Here is a 19,343-nt window from a genome sequence, read left to right as displayed (position 1 = left end):
TCATGTGAGTGACTACATCACTAAACACTTGTGTTGAGTCACCCTTTGTGAGTAGCTATGGTGACCGTTGTTGTGAGATAACATCACGAGTAATTTGGCAACAAATACTTGTGTTTGTTTGCATTTCCATTCATGAGAGCAGCCATGATGTAGCCACCCTGTGGGAGTACCCATGGTGGACATTCCTCTATAACTCATATATCTAAGTGCATTGTCCCTAACTAAGAGAGAATGTTGAAGATAGCTTCAGGAGGATGACTTTGACACATATGTGTTAGAAAGTAAAGTCCACCAAGATAACTGGGGGAGGGGGGGGGGGGCGGTTGAGGCGTGAATCAGTTATCAGATGAATATTACTTTTATCAACCTTATTAAACAGTAACCATAAGAAGATACACATACACAATAACACGAGATATGTTAACTAGGGAAATCCTTGATTAGAGGGAAAACCCCAGAGGGGATGGTACCCACAAAATGATGTGCTAATATAAATATTCCTTGTAAGAGGATGGAATTTGTAAGGAGCCAATGAAATGCAGTTATCAGATCAATATTACTTTTATCAACCTTATTAAACAGTAACCATAAGAAGATACACATACACAATAACACGAGATATGTTAACTAGGGAAATCCTTGATCAGAGGGAAAACCCCAGAGGGGATGGTACCCACAAAATGATGTACTAATATAAATATTCCTTGTAAGAGGATGGAATCTGTTAGGAGCCAATGAAATGCATTCAGTACACATCAGTCCCTATTAGGAGACTTTGAATCCCTGTGAGGAGATTCTAACCCTTTTAGGAGTTGTAGAAGGTAGATGGACCCACTGTCCAAACAACTTCAGGTGCAAGACCATAAAACTCATTGTCCAACTTGCCTTTGTATTATTCCTTTCAAGATAATAGAAAGGGAACTGATTCAGCAACTCAAACTCTTGCTCTATCCTCTTATTGTGCTGATACCACACCAAAAACTTCTCAGATCTCAATACTAGATCTCCAACTACGCATCACAATGATCCCTTTGATCGCTTACTCACATTTACCAACTTTGCATATCACTTTCACAATTCACACTTTCATTATTCATCACAAGGGAAATAATTTTCCTTTATACCATGTCCTCAAAATAATTTATTGAGTTGGCCTTGACGCTTTCTCAATTACAATTATAATAGGACCTCAATAAAATAATACAATTCATTACATTTTTTCACAATTACAAAACACTGTCGGCTCACAATCTTCACAACGTCTCACACGTGTGACCTCGGATTTTGCACACTCATTGATGTCATCATCAGGCCATCTACTATTACTGTCTAACTTCGCTCATCAAGATTCTATCCTTGTTAGGAGATACAATCTGAACACCAGAAACTACTTCTCAGGTACTTTGTATGCACACTGTGTTTCATAAATCGCAAATAATGCTCACGTGTCTTTGACTTTCTGTACGCGCACTTGTTCACGTCATTAGGATACATTGTAGAACATATCCTTAAATGCACTTGACCTCAGCATCAATACTTGATCCGTACGACCTTGTTTTCTGTTTGTTATTCTGCCAGTCTTCACAGTATGTTGACATCAGTGACAAACATAGCCATTAATGCAACACAAAGTCATGCTAACCGTCTCTCCACTGCTCAACAATGTTAGAATATTCCCCCATAGGAATATCATCAGCATTCATGCTAACAATCCGATCGTCTAAAGTGATGCATTACATCACTTGAAACAATGATTGATCATGTATTATCATCAACAGACATTGTTGAATAAAGAACTGATTATTTAACTATCGGTTATGTATTACATTGACTAAACAAGGTAATGTTTACCATGATATCGTTAATATCAATCGGTTTTGTGTCTGCAAACTATTAAAATTTCAAACCAAAATACAATTATTCAATAAAGATAAATTCAACTACACAGAGAATAGATTGCATGAATATTTACCCTGGAAAACCCTCCATTTGAAGGAAAAACCCAGCCACACTTGAAATTGATTCTTTTATTTTATACTCAAAGGTTCTGTACAAAGATCTGAAGTTTGAGCAGATTATAAAACAATTCAGATATTACCAGCTCCTTAAGGATTCAATCATAGGTTGCTTAATTCATACAAAACAATCAATACACCAAGTATCTCACAGATACTAAATAAAAGATAGTGATGATAAGAGAGATCAAGTCCTGATTATACACACAGTATCTAAGCAGATATATAATTTTGCTGAAGCAGAAATAAGATGATCAGATTCAGATACAATAATTACAGTTGCAGTATAGCCATTTTTGAATATTACTGATGCTAAATACTCCTTATAGTCACAACAATGCAATTATCTTTTTGCTGCTGAATTTGTACTCTAGTTTTTCCAATGCCGAAAATCCTCTTTACAAAATAAATTTTCAGTGAACTCAACATATCATCAATTTGAGAGGGAACCAAAAATTGAAGTCACTGCCATTACCATAAATGAGCTCGCGACAGTTACGTTAAAGAGACATTAGAGTGCCTCTAGTAATGTACACAAACATGAAGAGAATCTCATACATGACACATTCGCCCAAGATAATGTTATATGACACTTGTTCATCGACTTTCATGAATTCTGGGCGGTGACAGATACAAGAGAAACCAAACAACTTGAACATGTATCAACTGCTCTGTTGTATTATTCATTCCTTCGAACCTTAACCAAGAGCCACCTATAAGTCATCAACTGTGAAAAGAAGAGTGGCAGAAGACATAACATCTGTCACTGAAGCTGGAGGAAGGAATATGAACAGACCGTGGGAAATGAAGCTAAGGAATAGACATTGCCACAGTCGAAGATCTCACTTGAAACATGATGATCTTTGCAAGTGGAAACTAACATTCTTAGCAGAGATGGTTTAGAGAAAGGTTTACTAATACTGTTGATTAAATCCGAAGTCATCAACACAAAGAATCATCAGAAAAGAATATGCAATCTCAATAAACCTGGGCAGATAGAGAAAAACAGCTGTCAAAGAGACATCATAGAGAAGCAAGAAGATGCAGAAAGCCATCAAAACTAATGATCAAACAAAACACATTCAGCAAGTAAGCATATTCTGATAAAACTGAAATGATCAATACAGGTATGAAGGAGTTCTCACGCAGCTACCAAATCTTTAACGACAACATCGACTAAACATAACATCAAAGGAACTGTGATTATCATAAACAAAAGGCACAAGTCGAAATTCATGATGAAAGGATGCGATCCATTCATTACCATCGAATACATCAGTAACATTGAAGATAACATTGTAAGCAGATCACACATGTATATCGCAGGAGATATTGAGTTTATTGCAGAAGATACACATGCATATTGAGATCACAGCAGAAGAAACTATAAACATCACAGAGGAGACACACACATACAGAGACAAAGACGCACACACACATGCGGGCAACGAACATCTAAGAGGAGACACACACATACAGACACGTGCACACGCATAGACTCGCACACACTCTTCGCAAGAGATTAATATCACAGAAGATAATACTTTTATCCAAAGAATAAACTGGAAACTTTTATCATTATTCAGATTGACAGTGATTGATATATCTGTAGATATGAGTATCAGCTATCACAGGCAGATCATTATTTGTATTCAATCAAGAGGGAATCGATCTACATATAAAGGAAAATTGACATTGATAGATTAATCATACATCAAGGTTCATACTACTGTAATTATCTCTGTGAATTAATAAACATACTGGAGACTATTACTGCTGGGTTTTTCACCTTCAGGGTTGAAGGTTTTCCTTGATACTTCTGTATATTTTGAGTAAATTAAATTTTAAAGTCTGCTTTCCTTATTAATCTGATAAAAAAATAACAACCCTCCCTTATGTCATATTGAACATGCAAGTCATGTTTGGGTTGTAAGAATTCAGTGGCAGAGAAGGAATTTCCAATGAAGTATCTGCAAATATTGTCCTTATTGTTTAATAATTATTTTATATTTTCCTCAAGGACAGTAGCAGTAAATGCAGTGTTCGGGATGCCTTGATATCCTCTTATCCCTTGGAAGAGTTGAAATCCTGAAGCTACTGAAATAATAACCTGCCCGTATAAAGCTTCTAGAATTTGTTCAAGAATGGAAAAGTAAAAAAATTAAGACTTCGTTTTTGTAATGTATTTATATTCACAATTGCAAGATTTTTGGATTTCTCTTTTGTTGGGAAACAATTTGATTTATGTTTTGAAATGTGGACATCATTTGTTGACATTGATTGATGATAGAGAGCTGAATAGAGGGGATATAGTAGTAGATAATGATTTAACCTGTTATATTAGTCTTTTTTAATTAAATCGAAATGGGGGTTCATCTCAACCTATGAGAAGCTCCGGTTTTTCCAAAGGTCGGTATCACGAACATTGGTCCTTTGATTGATTGCCAAGGGACCTTGGGTTAGGTTGACTCTTTACTTCTGTAAAAAGACTCCTTGTCATCTGTACTGTTGCTACATCGTGATAATAATTGAGTTCTACAATAGTCATAAGGATCAGAAGAAATTTTGTTTATGCAGACATTATTTATTAACATTGATAAAAAATTGAGGGCCAAATACTATCAGGGATACACACGTAGAATATATTCAATGTACTTTATTAGATCACATTTTCTGTTGAATCAAAACAGAGACTCATATTGGCCTATGAGAAATTTTGTCTTTTCTATTCTACTGTCTGTTAACTTTTTTACTACACTTAGATCATATAATTGATTGCAGAGTCACTTCAAAAATTAAGATTGAACCATCACCACCTAGTTAAAATAATGCTTTAATTTTCCCCTGCATTCTTGGCATGACATACATAACCAAGGGCATTTACTTACTGGCATAGGGTAGGAAGGAATTCTATTCTGGTAATAGTAGTGGAAAGGTCAATCAACACTATCTGAAATGTACATGCGCAAATGAATATTACTGTTCTATATTTTAAAATTTAATATTTATACATGGATCTTTAGAATTTAATAGCATAGATAGTTTGTATATGAGATTTAAACAAGCAAGTTTGAAAATCTAGCTCTATATTATGAGGAATTGATTTGTTGATATTTAGAATGACGTTCTTTTTGGTTTAAGAAAGCGACAATTATTCTAGATATAAGGGTGCATTAAGAACTTCAAAGTATTCGCTTTGATTGCATTATCTGAATTGTTCCATGCATTGCTTAAAATGAAGCAATTCTTCCAATTACCTGAGATTTTTCCTTTTTGTGCTTGCAGAATCGTCTGTTGGCAATGAACTATATCTACGAGGGAGAAGATGATAAGCTTTACATTGCACACAGGTTCAATTTGCATCTATTTGTCCTCAGATAGGCATTGCTAAAAGTTATGCAAAGACAGCATTGCATAAACATGCTCTCTTACATAAAGAGATCTATTTGTTTTTAATATATGAAGTTATGTGGGATGATTGTTTTTACATTTTTGTCATATATTTAAGGTTTCTAGGTTTATTCTTCAAGAGTTTGCAGTGAAAGAACAGAGAATTCAAACAGTATCCCAGGCAGTCTCGATGAAAGGGGGATATTGAGGCAGGGAATCAATGTCACAGATGGCAATGTTTTCCTAGATTTGGGGATGACTTTTCAAATAATAGATAAAAATGGATATTTGGAATTTTATTACAGAAAAGTTCTGAAAAGATTGCAATTTATCAGTTATGTAATCAAAGAGAAAAAGTCATTGGAATTTATATAAAGATGTACCAGTATACACCATTTTGAGTGGAGCATGGACTGGTTACATAATCTTTCATTTTGGGGAGCAGGAACTGCTTTTAAATTCAAGTTTAGAGTAAAGGTTTTTTTTAAATAATTTTTTTTGCAAGTGGATAGGGATGCACAGCTATCCCCAAACCCTCCTCCCATTCACTTGTGTAGAGTGGAACACTCCGTTTCCAGAAGTAGAGTATTATATTATTTTGATGCACCATTGCGGAACACTTGACTTACATTTTTTATAATATTTAAACTATGCAGGATAGTGATGCTCATATTAAATGAATGAAAAAACAGACTTGTGATTAAAGTAAGATTCTAAAATGCCAATTTAATTACTGAAGCATATTATCAGTATCCCTCAAACCAATTAGTTTTCAAGAGGGTTCACATGCCATTATGTTATTGTTAAAAAATACCTTGTTTCATGTTTTCTCTTGCATGATTTTTAATATTGTCTTCTTCTATGATATATTTGTCTGCTAGACAATGTGGTATCTAGATTTATTGGAATCAAGATAAGATAATGATATTAATGTCCAACAAAAGACCAAAATAGGTCTATAGGATTGAAAGATTACAATAGTGAGGCAAACACCATCAGGAACACACAAAGGTGTCCGAAAATAAATGACTAAAACCAAAGCAACAACAACAAAGAAAGAGAGAGATAGAAAAAAACGCTAAGAGAGACTAGGAGTCATTCGTAGGTGAAAAGAAATCAGTCACTGAATGATACACATGCTGATGTGTAGAGACACAGTACTGTCTTTGGGCACTCGCAGAGTAGTGTCACTGGTGCAAGTAACTAGAACAGGATCTGACACATCTTTATAGCCCGGTAGATCTAATAGAGCTAGAAGGCCTTTTCACACCACGCAAAGGAGATAATGGTGTAAATAGGGAAGTAATGAGCTGAGTAGACGAGTGTTGGTGTGGAAGCAGTGATTGGATCGTGCTATCACGGAGCGTAGTGGCCTCACGAAGATAAAGTGCAAGACATTTATAATCATAATAGTTGAAAAAGTCATAGAGAGAGAAGCATTCCCAGAACAGACAGAAAAATCTCCCTTTGATCTCATAGTATATAGGGCATCAAAAAGGAAATGAGCCTCAGTTTCCACCTCCCCTAATGTACAGAGCATATAGATCCGCTCTCCACTGTCAATATGATGGTTAGTTTGAGCCCGAAGATGGTGAGATCCAACTTTGAAAGAACCTAAGGAGATACGTAGGGCATGAGACCACCGTTGGGAAAAGTAGCTAGGATAGACAATAATTCCATCAGAAATTTTTAAAAAGTGCTCCACATAAAAGGACATCCGCGGGCGTAACCCGCTAGAAGGGTTAGCCCAAGTAGTGGCAATGTAATGTCTATAGATGTCAAGCTGAACATGCTCATTCAACTCCTGCTGAGAGGGGAGAAGATGAGTGGGGGCATCCAATGAGAACTGAAAAGGGGGGAGATGATTAATATCAATCCCAATCAAACCTAGCAAAGAAGAAGCCTATACATACCAACAGCGAGCATGAGAACCAGACTTAGCCTTCGCAGTAGAAACAAATGAACAATAAACTAAATAGGAGTATCGGTCATGGTCCCCAACATCATTTGCAAACACATGGAGGCAATGGAGGAACCAAACCAAATCAAAGATGGTCATGAAACTAAAGGGATGAGTACCAAACTCAGCCAAAATGACACTGTGAGGAGTAAACTTGTGACATCTGATGATGCGCCTCAAGAACAAATTCTGAATCTGCTTTATTGAAGCCCAATCTGAGCTGAGAAGAGAAGGCCCCCAAACCACAGATCCATAAAGAATGGTCAGACGCACAAGAGAGTTTAAGAGAGATAGCTTAGACAAGGTATCCTAGAAGTAATGTCTAAAACACTGTTTCTCAAGCAAAGTAAGAGAACCCATGCCCTTATTAACTCAGGGCTGAATAGCTAGTCTCATACTGTAACATGGACTGAAAAACATAACCCTCAGATAAGTGTAGGATGAAGTGATCTCAATCTCCTCACCCTGAAAAATGAAGTGGAGATGAGAGGTTTTTAAGCAATTAAAGACCATGACTCGAGTCTTACCCAAGTTAACCACAAGCTGTCGTTGATCACAAAATGAAGCCAAGCCATCAAGAAGTCTCTGTAACCTGTTTGGAGAGGAAGCAAGGAGAGCCACATCATTTGCAAAAAGGATGGAGATCAAAATCTGATGCAGATAAAATCCTTCCCTAGGGAGCGAAGACTTCGGGAGGAAGTCCTCAAGCTCATCAATATATAACCCAAACAAGGTAGGAGAGAGAGGACAACCTTGCTTAACCCCAATGGTGCTATGGATCGGATCCGAGATGTCCTCAGGAGTCCTGAATCTGCGAACCACAGTCTCATAATAGCAATACATAACATCTCAAAAATACCAACCTCTCTAAGTCTCTCAAACAGAGCCACCCTAGGAACAAAATCAAAAGCTTTGTGAAAATCAACAAAGCAACAATAAACCTTCTCCAATCTGTGTCTGGCCTCATCAATAATAGCACGTAGAGTGAAAATGTGATCTATAGTGTGATAATCAGCCCGAAAACCAGCCTGCCCTCTAGCCCTACAACCTTTCCTGTCTAGCTCCATAGAAAGCATAGTAGTAAGGGCTGTCGCATACAGTTTGGGAAAAGTGTGCCCAATCATGATAGTTCTGTAGTTCCTTGGCTCTGAGATAGGACTGGTCTTGTGAATGGGATAAATCAAATGCCTGGACCAAGAGGTCGGAAAACTAGTGTGAATCACTCTATTGAAAAGAATAGAGAGATAGGGGCCTAGAACTGAGGAACCAAACTTGAAAAGCTCACCCTGGAATCCCTCCTCGTCAGCAGTTCTACTACACTTCATGGATCTAATTGCCTCATAAATGTGGGAGGGGGGTGAAAAGGCAGGTGAAAGGAGGTGAAGAGGGGTGGATGGAATGCTGCCTGGGAATGTCATAAAGAGCTATGGTGTTTAAGGTAAGAGAGCGAAAGTCGAGGGTGGAGGATAGAGGAGAAGAGTTACGAGGGAAAAGAGTGCGCCAATAGAGTTGGGGATTGCAGATCAGCGTGGAGCAAAGAGATTTGCACTTGGAAGTGACAAAGTTATGCTTCTTACTTTGAAGAAAGTGGAGATAAGATGAGTGAATGTGGGAAAAATCAATGGAGCGAGCCTCAAAAGTAGAACGAATAAAACAATGGAAAGATTTGCAGTTCGAATTGAACCACTAGTTCATAGGGCAGGTATTACGATGTTTGCTGCGAAGGGGCAAAGAAGGACGATGAGGAATGGAAAGGGTGGCAGACTGAAGGATAACCGTTGCACGCAAGTCAAACATGGAGGTGGCCTCGCACGAGTCTGAAAGCACGATGGGTTGAGGAGTCCCGAAAGATGAGTGGAAAAAAGCTCACAATCACCATCGATAAAACAGAAGCGAATGGGCTTGCAAGCAGTGACAGATGAATGGTGAGGTGACATGAGAGGGGGTGAAAGAAGAGGGGAGAGGCGAAAATGAATACTAAGGAGAGCATGGGTTGCCAGAGGAAGGCACAAGATGGTGAAACTACGAATGCAAGGGATGAAGGAGGGACAGGCAAGAACATAATCCACGACACTAGCACCACCACAATGAGGCCAACAAGTGAAAGACTCAGAACCAAGGAAGCAGGAGAGGCCGTTCAAGATCACAAAGCCAGAAGACTCACAAAGCCACAACAAATGTCTACCGTACACGGATAATGACCCAAGAGCATCCTCAAAATACCTTTGAAGCCCTAAAGAAGTTGGATCAATCTTAGTGGAGCATATGGAATCCGAGCTACGATCATAAAGTGGAGTTTGTAGTACTTTGTTTCTCGCATTGAAATCTCTGAGAATAATAATGCCCCCTAGAGCAGCAAATTGTGAGATAGTCTCACAAAGATCAAAAAATGAATAACATAGGGAGAGGAAGCCGGTGGAAAGTAGAAAGCAGCCAAATAGAGATCCCTAATGGTGACACTTATGGTCAATGCGGACCCACACAAATCTGGTAAACGTGTCTGAATGTACAATAGAAGTGCCGCTGAAAATATCTTCCTTAATCAAACAAGCTACACCATTCAAGCTCCGTACCAGAAACACGAACCTCCTCCCTACAAATGGGTAATCACTGAAAACCGGTAACACTTGGACGAGGATGCACAAGACTCTCATGAGTCTCAAATATGACAAGAATATCTGTTGATCCCATAACATCATGGAGAAGACCAGGTAATGACCATAAAGATCCATTACCATTCTAGCAGTTAACAAGAAGGGAGCAAGTGGCGGTCTCCCTCTTGTCCAACTACTAGTGGAACTGTCATTTGGCCTCGGGGGCTTGCCTCTCTACCCAACCAATGCCCATTTACCAGCGTGTCTCGCTTCCGCAACAATACTGCGAGCATGTTTGAGCTTTACAACTTGAGTCTTCGTGAGATCTTTGTCTAAGGTGGTCTTGGAAGGAAGAGAAAATAGCTTCCTCTTAGCATAGAGAGCTTGAAACCTGTTTGCAAGTGAAAATAATCTAATAAATAGGATGTCACCATGTCCAATCTAGCACCTATCCAACGTGATCTTGGTAAGACCAAGTTGATCACAGAGGAAAGAAAGTCCAACTGCGAGAGGATCAAGAGTAGAGGGAAGTACACGAACCTGTAGGTTGAGCTCGTGAACTCATCTCACCTAGTCATCCTCAATTTTACCTTGTACCATTTTGTCAATACTAGCTAGAGGTTGAGAGTGTTACTACAAAGAGAAGCCAATGACTTGACTATATTTTGAGAGGGTGCGAGCGCGCGTGCATGTGTGTGTGCGTGTGCGTGTATCTTTATATAAAATTGTATTTACTATTGTTAAATCATACGCTATTTATATATATTTGAAATGTCAAGTATTGGTTGATTCATATTTAGACTATATCTTGAATCGTCTTAACTATCATTTGTGTGTGCTGTGTGCGTGTGTGTATCTATATATAAAATTGTATATACTATTGTTAACTCATACGATATTTATATTAATTTGAAATGTCAAGTATCGGCTGATTCGTATTTAAACTATATCTTGAATCGTCTTAACTATCATTTGTTACTATAAGCCCGATTCTCCTAGTCCAACATATAAGGGAGTCACGACCATGAATGATCTTGACCCCTAGATCTCATATTTATATGCCTGATTTCTGTTGTAATCAATCAATCATTTACAAAGGCATTGTGTTGTTATAGCAGTCATCACAATAGCAGATCGAACATTCAGTCTTGCATTGGACAATATTCAGAGATATCAAGAAACAACGAAGAGCTTAAATCCATGACTAGTTTTCAGTTTTGAACAAGACAAGTCAGATTATTCTTTAGAGAAGATCTTTGTTTAACATGGTATCGGAGCTTAACTAGATGAAAATCTTAAATTAGATTTGAACTATATTATTTCTCTTATTATAAAAGGCTATTTCAGCCTCAAACAAAATGGTGAACGAAATCAAAGTATAAGTTAGATTGGAAGGGGTTGTAAATTTCTCTTCATGGAAAATTTGAATTATAGCCTTACTTGAAGAACTCGAACTAGAATCCTTCATAGAAAAAGATCTAAAGATGCCTGAAGAAAAATTAGAAAGAACAACTTGGAAAAGACGTTACAACAAAGCTAACAAGATTATAATCGATGCCGTGAGGGATCATATACTTCCTTCCATAGCAAGATTGAAAACCGCCTATGAAGCATTTCAAACTATAAAATATACATTTGAAACAAACAATGCAAGCATAATATTGACATTAAAACATCAGCTCTTGAATATAAAAGTAAACAAAGGAGAGACAATGACAACTTACTTCTTAAGAGTCTCTGAGATAAGGGACCAACTTGCCACCATTGGAAACAATGTAGATGATGAAGAACTTACCCTAATCGCTCTAAGAGGCTTACCAATATCATGGTAACCTTTCATTTAATGTGTATGTCATCCCTCACTTCCAAACTTTGATCAACTCAAGAATGAGTGCATTCAAGAGGAATCTCGGTTAGTCTCAAGAGGAATCTGCACAAATTAGGAAGGGGAGATTCAAGCCCTACATACAAATGACAGAAACAAAGGAAAGAAGAGAAACTTCAAACCAAAAAGAGGAAATAATTCTCAATATCACAAAGAAAGAGAGATCTATCCGAAGTTTAATGCTATCGATGTGATAAATTTGGTCACATTCGAAAATATTGTCCAGAAAGGAAGGAAATTCAAGCTGCCATATCTGAATCTCATGAAGTTGAAAATCCTCTATTCTATTTAGCCTTGTCAAGTGAATTAAACACAAGTAATAATACTTGGATAATAGACAACGGAGCTTCAAAACATATAATTGGATTCAAAAATCAATTTGAAACATTCAAAGAGTATTGCACAGAAGAAGTCACAAAAAGAGATAATACTACTTATCCAGTGAAAGGAATTGGGAATTGCTCCTTACAAATTATAAAAGGAGAAATTCTTCACTTAAAAGTTGTGCTATTTGTACCAATGATAAGAAGAAACCTAATTTCCATTTTAGGTCTAGCTGACCAAGGATTCCGTGTCACCTTCAATGAAGATAAAGTGTTACTATGGCCTAAAAACTCCAACATAAAGAACACCATTATTATAGGATCTAGAGATGGAAGCCTGTGCAAATTAAATATTAAAGCAAAACAAGCAGCACTAAATCATGAAGTACATAACTCAAATGAACTTTGGCATAGAAGATTAGGGCACCTTGGCTTTAGTGCTCTATCTACTATAGGGAAAATCACTACAGGCATACCTAATCTTGAATCTGATCATATTAGTATTTGTAAAGAGTGTGCCCTAGGAAAAAATAACAAAGGATATTTTCTTATAAGTAAACACAAGTCAAAAATTGTACTAGAACTTGTTCACACTGATTTGTGTGGACCTATGTCAACACCCTCACTAGGGGGATTTTTGTACTATGTGACATTCATTGACGATTATTCTAGGAAAACTTGGATATACTTTCTAAAACTTAAAGAATCTAATGAAGTTCTACAAAAATTCAAAGAATTTAAAGCCCTAGTGGAAAATCAAATTGGAAAGAAAATAAAAACGATAAGATCGGATAGTGGAGGTGAATACACATGTGACATCTTCAAATAATTCTGTGTTTATGTTGGGATTAAGAGGGAGACTACAATACTTTATAATCCTCAACAGAATGGGGTTGTAGAAAGAAAAAATAGAACTATTATAGAAGCAGCAAAAACCATGATACATGATCAAAACCTTCATATATCTTTTTGGGCTGAAACAACAAGTACAACAGAAGCCCTCATGTAACATTAGAAAATATAACTCTCGAAGTAGCCTTTATAGGGAACAAACCAGATCTTAGTCATCTGAGAATTTTTGGTTGTACAGTCTACATTCACATTCCCAAAGAGAAAAGGTCTAAATTAGAACCTTTCGCAAAGAAAGGCATATTCATTGGCTATAGTGAAATGACTAAGGGATACAAAGTATATATTCTGGGTCAGATTTGTTGAAATCAGTTGGGATGTTAAGTTTGACAAAGATGATGCTTTGAAAACATCTTTAAACAAAGAAGATGAGGAAATTGACTATCAGAGGGAGTACATAATAGAAGATGATTACAATACTGAGAATCAAAGGGAGAACACTATAGAAGATCATTCAACTGGAAATCCGAGGGAGAGTTTTTCCGAAGATAGAGACACCTACATCTAATGCTGAGAATGATGAAGTTTAAAATCACAAGAAGAGACCACTATGGGCAAGGAAAATAATTAAAGAGAACAATGTGTAAGCAGATGAGTTCTCTAAAGAAAATAAGAAAACAAGAAATCAAAAAATGCTATGTTGCCTTAATGATAGAACTTACAAAAATAGAACCAACTAATGTTGAAGAGGCCTTAAAATGTCAGTCATGGAAATATGCAACGGTATAGGAATATCAATCCATTCGAAAAACGATGTCTAGGATATTGTTCCTAGACCTAAAGACAAATCAGTTGTATCTTCAAAATGGTTGCTTAAAATCAAGTATGCACTAGAAGAAAGCATTGAAAAACGTAAAGCCAGATTTGTTGCAAGGGGTTTTTTTCAAAAAGTCGGAATTGATTACGAAGAAACATTTGCCCCAGTTGCACGTTACACTTTTGTAAGAACAATAATTGCCATTGTTGCATCCAAAGGATGGGAAATACATCAAATGGATGTAAAGACAACCTTCTTGAATGACATCATTAAAGAGGAAGTATTTATAGAACAACCTGAAGGATTCATTACACATGACCGAAAGCTATACGTATGTAAATTGAAGAAAAACCTTTATGGGTTAAAGCAAGCGCCTAGGGCTTGGTATGAAAGAATAGACAAGCATCTTCTCAAATTGGGATACTCCAAGAATGAAGCAGATTTGAATATATACTTCAAAATATCTAATAATGACATGTTGATACGTGTTCTTTATGTTGATGATTTATTGATAACAAGCGTAGATCATCTTAGAGCCAAGTGTAAATTGAATCTCATAGCTGAATTTGACATGAAGGATCTAGGACTTCTACATTATTTTTTGGGTCTAGAAGCATGATAGAAGGAAAATTACATCTTCTTGAATCAAAAAAAGTATACTTTAGATATATTGACCAGATTTGGGATGATGGATTATAAACCACTATTTACTCCAATGGAAAGTAACTTCCATTAGCTTAAAAGTGAAACTGCAGACTCAGAATCAGTAGATCCTACTCACTATCGACAAATTGTTGGATCTCTTATGTACTTAGTAAACACTCAACCAAGTATCTGCTATGCCATAAATACATTAAGTCACTTCATGTGTGAACCCAAGAAGATTCATCTAATAGTTGCCAAACATATTTTAAGATATTTAAGAGGAACTATTGGACTTGGATTGAAGTATGAGAATACAGAGCTACAACTTCAAGGGTATTCTGATTCTGATTGGGCAGGGAGTACTATTGACCGCAAGAGAATGACAGGGTTTGTTTTAGCCTTGGATCAACTATGATATCTTGGTTCAGTAGAAAACAATCAGTAGTTGCTCGGAGCTCTATGGAAGGAGAATATATGGCAGCTTCAATGGGAGCACACGAAGCAGTTGTTGTGAGGTTTTCACACCATCGCCCCAAACTTTTTGGGGACCCCCTTTTTCAGGTAAGCCTTGGAAATTTTCGCAGGTGTTGTAATTTTTTTGTTTGCCTTAGCAAAAGTTTGGAGTTGTCCAGAGGTTTCAAATTGGTAATTTTACACCTTGGACGTCTTGATCTCCAGGAGGGGATTTGGTTTGTTTTCACCCAGTGCGAAACTTGATTTTCCGGAACATGTGATTTTGTCCTTAGGCCAAATAGAATTCAACAAAAACACTTTTTTGATGGTTAAAATAATATTTGGCACGACAATTTTTTTGATATAATTGTATGAGCTTGAGCATTTTCAAAATGAATTTTTAGATTTAGTCGTTTTGGAAAATCTTGAAAATTTTTCGGTGAAAAGAAATTTTGATAGTGAAATTGGATTTAGAGTTTGAATTTCAAGTGCTAGGAAAATGATATATTTTGTTGAAAATTGAATTGAAATTGGATTAAATTGCAAAATCTCATTAATTTGGTTGACATTTTGCCTAGAGGATTTTAGAAATGTTAAAGGAAATTGGTAATTTGGAATTGAAAATTGATTTTGGCTTGCTAGATTCGATTTTAATGATATTTTAATTGCCAAAATGTTGTTAAATGAAAATTTGACATCTCCTAGGCTTACCTTGTTTTTATTTTGTAATTTTGGATCAAACTGAGAATTTAATAGGCCAATTTTGCTATAGGGCTTAATAATTTTAATGTTTCATCTAAAACTGGGCCATCTTTGGGGGTTTAACTTAAATTTTGTTTCACTCCAGGCAAGTTGGCCCACTTTGGAGATCAAAAGGAGGATATAAGAAGGAGCTTCCCCCCTCTTATTTTCTCATTCTTTCCCACTCCTCTTCCTTGGTTGTGCAAATTTCTCCTCCAACTAGGCAATTTCTTCCTTGGTGGCGATTTTTGGGGACAAAATTTCCATTCTTTGGCAGCAATTTTCTCCTCCTTGGTTGGGCGATTTCTGCCCTAAGGCGATTTTGGAGTTGAGGGTTTGATTTTGTAGAATTGAGCGATTTTTTGAGGTCTGAGATTTCCTTCTTTGGCAATGAATTCTTCCTCCAGCTATGGCAATTTTGTTTGGTGAAGAGGCAAGGCGATTTGGGGTTTGATTTTTTGCAATTATGGGCAGATTTAGGAGGTCAAAATTCTGATTTTGAGCAAGCTTTTCTACCGTAGGGCAGTGATTTTTCTTTAAGCTGGGCGATTTTGACAAGGAAGTCAAAATTTAGTGGAAAGAGCAGATTTTTGCAAGCAATTCATTTGCCAGGGCATCATATTTTGGAGAGGGATTGAATTTTTTGAGATTAGATCTGAACTTGAAGAGGCCTGATTATTGGTAAAGGTAGATTTAAGTTAAAATTGCCATTCATTTTTAGAGGTGAAGATTGGTTTTAAAGGCGGATTTTATTCCTTGTTCTTGCTTGGTTTGTTTCCCTTATCTTCTTTTTGCACTATTCATCCACCACTTCATCATTTCCATTGATAGGCTGAAGTTGGGAGATATAAATGTAGATTTCATGATAGGACATTTGGAGAGGCAAAACTAAGCTAGACCACCCTAGAATTGAAGTTGGGAGATATAAGTGTAGTCCATCCTAAGGTAATGAAGAGGCAGAAATAAGTGGTAGTCCCCCCCCTAGGATTGAAGTTTGGAGATTGATAAGTGTAGAGATAGGATTTGAAGAGGCAAAAATAAGCTAGATTCCATTGATGGAAAGAAGTTTGGAGATTGATAAGTGTAGTCCATATCATTTAGAACGAAGGGGTAGAAATAAGTGTTTAGGATGGTAGATGTTAGTGTAAACAAGAACCCATAGGGAACGAATTCCAAAAAAGACAAGGAAAACATGATACTTAAGACCACCTTCTTCCCGAAAGTGAGGCGAATAAGTGACCAGTATCGGCATGGTGAACATGGTGCAGTTGAAGGATAGATTGAAGGAAGGACAATCCCCGATGGCGATGAAGTTCTACAAGAGTGAAATCGTACACATGGCGGCTTTGCCTCCTACCTTGCCTTGTTCAGAATTGGTAATGGAGTGTGCATCCCAGTTTGATATTGTGACCAAGTCCATCATATTTGATGAAGGGAAGAGTGTTGGCTAACGTCAGTGGACAAGTGGTCGAAGAAGTATTCAATATTCCCCAGCATAAAGGCATGAGAGTGGTAATGATGGATCAGGCAGCCAAGTTATTTCAAGATAATCAGGAGGCCTACATCATTCATCTAAAACAAAATTGGTTACACGAAGGCAAGAAGGGAGTTACCAAGTTGTCAAAGCTCACAAAGTCAAATTTTAAATCAGAGTATGACAACCTTATTGTGCTTCTTAGCTGAATCATGGGCGGGCTCACAGTATGCAATTTGAGAACTGGATGTACAATTTTATTGATGAAATTGAAAATGGAAAGAAAAAATTTGATTGGGCTAGAATTACAAGTGAAATTTTAGAGTTGCAACTTAGGACAGTGCAAAATCAAAAGCAATTTTAAATGGGATCCTACCTTTTTTATGTAACTGTGAGACTATATGAAAATCCTAGACTTAAGGCCATAGGAGTGATTGGCAATGGGCTAGGGCAATTTTTGGTGCACAAGTGCTATCTACAGCTTCATTTGCACAACACCAAAGATTATATGATGTTTTATGATGCCTTTGCCATGAGGACGATAAGGATATTATAAGGGACACCTGCTAAGAGACTCTAATTGGAAGCAGAAGCAAAAGTTAAGAGGCATGGGAGTTGGTTCATCCAATTTTCGTAATTCACATATATTAGAGTAGCAGGAAGTATAGTTTGTCTCAAGAGACTTCCAAGGTACCCACCCAACAAGATAGTTTTGATGAGTTGGCTAGGCAACTTGAGGATTATGACAAGATGATGAAACATAAAGGTGAGATAGGGATTGCCTTCTCATTTGGAATAGGCATTGATACTTGCCCCAATCCTGTCGCCTTTGCAACTGCGGAGAAGGATTTAGAATGGTATAGAGAAAGATAGGGATTCGATCCTAATGGTCTTATCAAGGCATCTCATGAAAACTCATTCAAACATGTTCCTGCTGTAGAAGATTTTTGGGCCAATGGACAAGATGACTTTCATGTGAGGAAGCTTTCTCAAGATTGTCAATGGGTATGATGAGGGCAATCGAATGGAGAGGCCTTGATATTCCCGATCAGCTAGAAGATGATGAAAATGTGCTAAGGGAATATTATGATACAGTGGATGGAACATAATTTGGTCCAGGGGATTGGAATGATCACCATGATCCTTCCTTAGAGGCAGTTACAGGGACAGTTGATCTACACATTGAGTCATGGTACAATGAGAAATTAAAGTAATTACAGGGTTGGAAGGTATGCCTTACTTATGAGAAGATGAAACGGGAAGAAGGTCCAACGGAGTCAGTCAGACAGAAAGGTTGGGGCAGTAGCCAGTAATAAAGAGCAGTTAATAGCAAGAAGAGAAATTTGGAGTTTGAGAAAAGTAAAGAACATCAGGAGCCTCCAACAAAGAGACAAAATGTGACACCGTCAAGGGAGAGCATGACTGAGGCTAGGAGCCAATGGGTTAATACAAGTGGACAAAGGGTCTCGGTCGAGGTGAGCTCTGATTCGAAATCAAGTGGTTACAACGACAATACCAAATAGTCTCCTCTCTCGGAGAACCAACACGGAGATGGTGTGACAGTCAATAGTGAAAAAGAGGATAGGTCAATTGATATTTAGGAAATAAGTTAGGCGCTTGAGGCCGTTGGTGATGCTTTGCTAAGTCAAACCGAATCCAGATTTGGGGAGATGTACTGCAACACTATGGTTAAGGAAAATGCTTATGACAAGAGGCGAGGTGGTGACTGTCCGAATAGTTCAAGATATTCAAGGGTTAGTGGAAAAGGAAGATAGTGAGAAACAAAAAAAAATTGCAAAAAACAATGGCAAAGGTAATCAAGAGTGATGATGAGGGTCACCGAAAAGTTTAGATTGCTATACGAAAGGTTAGCAAGGCAATGGATGAGATTGTAGCCCAAGAGTATGAGATAGTAGAGCATAACTTGGGAAGAATCACGGATGACATGGAATGTGAGGAGATCGAGGAAGGCATGGTTTCAATTAGAGAAAGGTTGAGGAAGGAAAACAAGAGGATTATAAAGTTGGAGGCCAAGAACATTTGTAGGGGAATGGAAAGATTTCCTTCTAGTCAAGGACTTGGCCATTCCCAGGTTACGGGCATTTATTGGGCCTACTAGAGAGAGATTTGGAGAGAACCAAGTTGGTGGATGAAGGAGGAATGAGTATGGTGGAGTCTTGGTATGTTGCCTTGACCA

The 19,343-nt window shown here is 37.4% G+C and overlaps 1 protein-coding gene across 5 annotated transcripts in view; it reads left to right on the top strand.

Annotated features, from left to right (window-relative positions):
- Positions 1-19,343, top strand: part of SPY (Tetratricopeptide repeat (TPR)-like superfamily protein) — a 97,176-nt gene that overhangs the window by 58,057 nt on the left and 19,776 nt on the right. For all 5 annotated transcript variants that reach the window (XM_089811832.1, XM_089811833.1, XM_089811831.1 and 2 more), the window contains exon 11: positions 5,301-5,365. In XM_089811832.1, the coding sequence (XP_089667958.1) occupies positions 5,301-5,365 (65 nt within the window). The remainder of the gene's footprint in view (positions 1-5,300; positions 5,366-19,343) is intronic.

Source organism: Cupressus sempervirens, chromosome 11, assembly GCF_028749045.1.
Source record: "Cupressus sempervirens isolate cs-2001-9-10 chromosome 11, ASM2874904v1, whole genome shotgun sequence".
In the NCBI taxonomy this organism is placed as follows: domain Eukaryota; kingdom Viridiplantae; phylum Streptophyta; class Pinopsida; order Cupressales; family Cupressaceae; genus Cupressus; species Cupressus sempervirens.
Note: the sequence above shows the minus strand (reverse complement) of the source record. Positions and strands in the feature narration are given on the sequence as shown.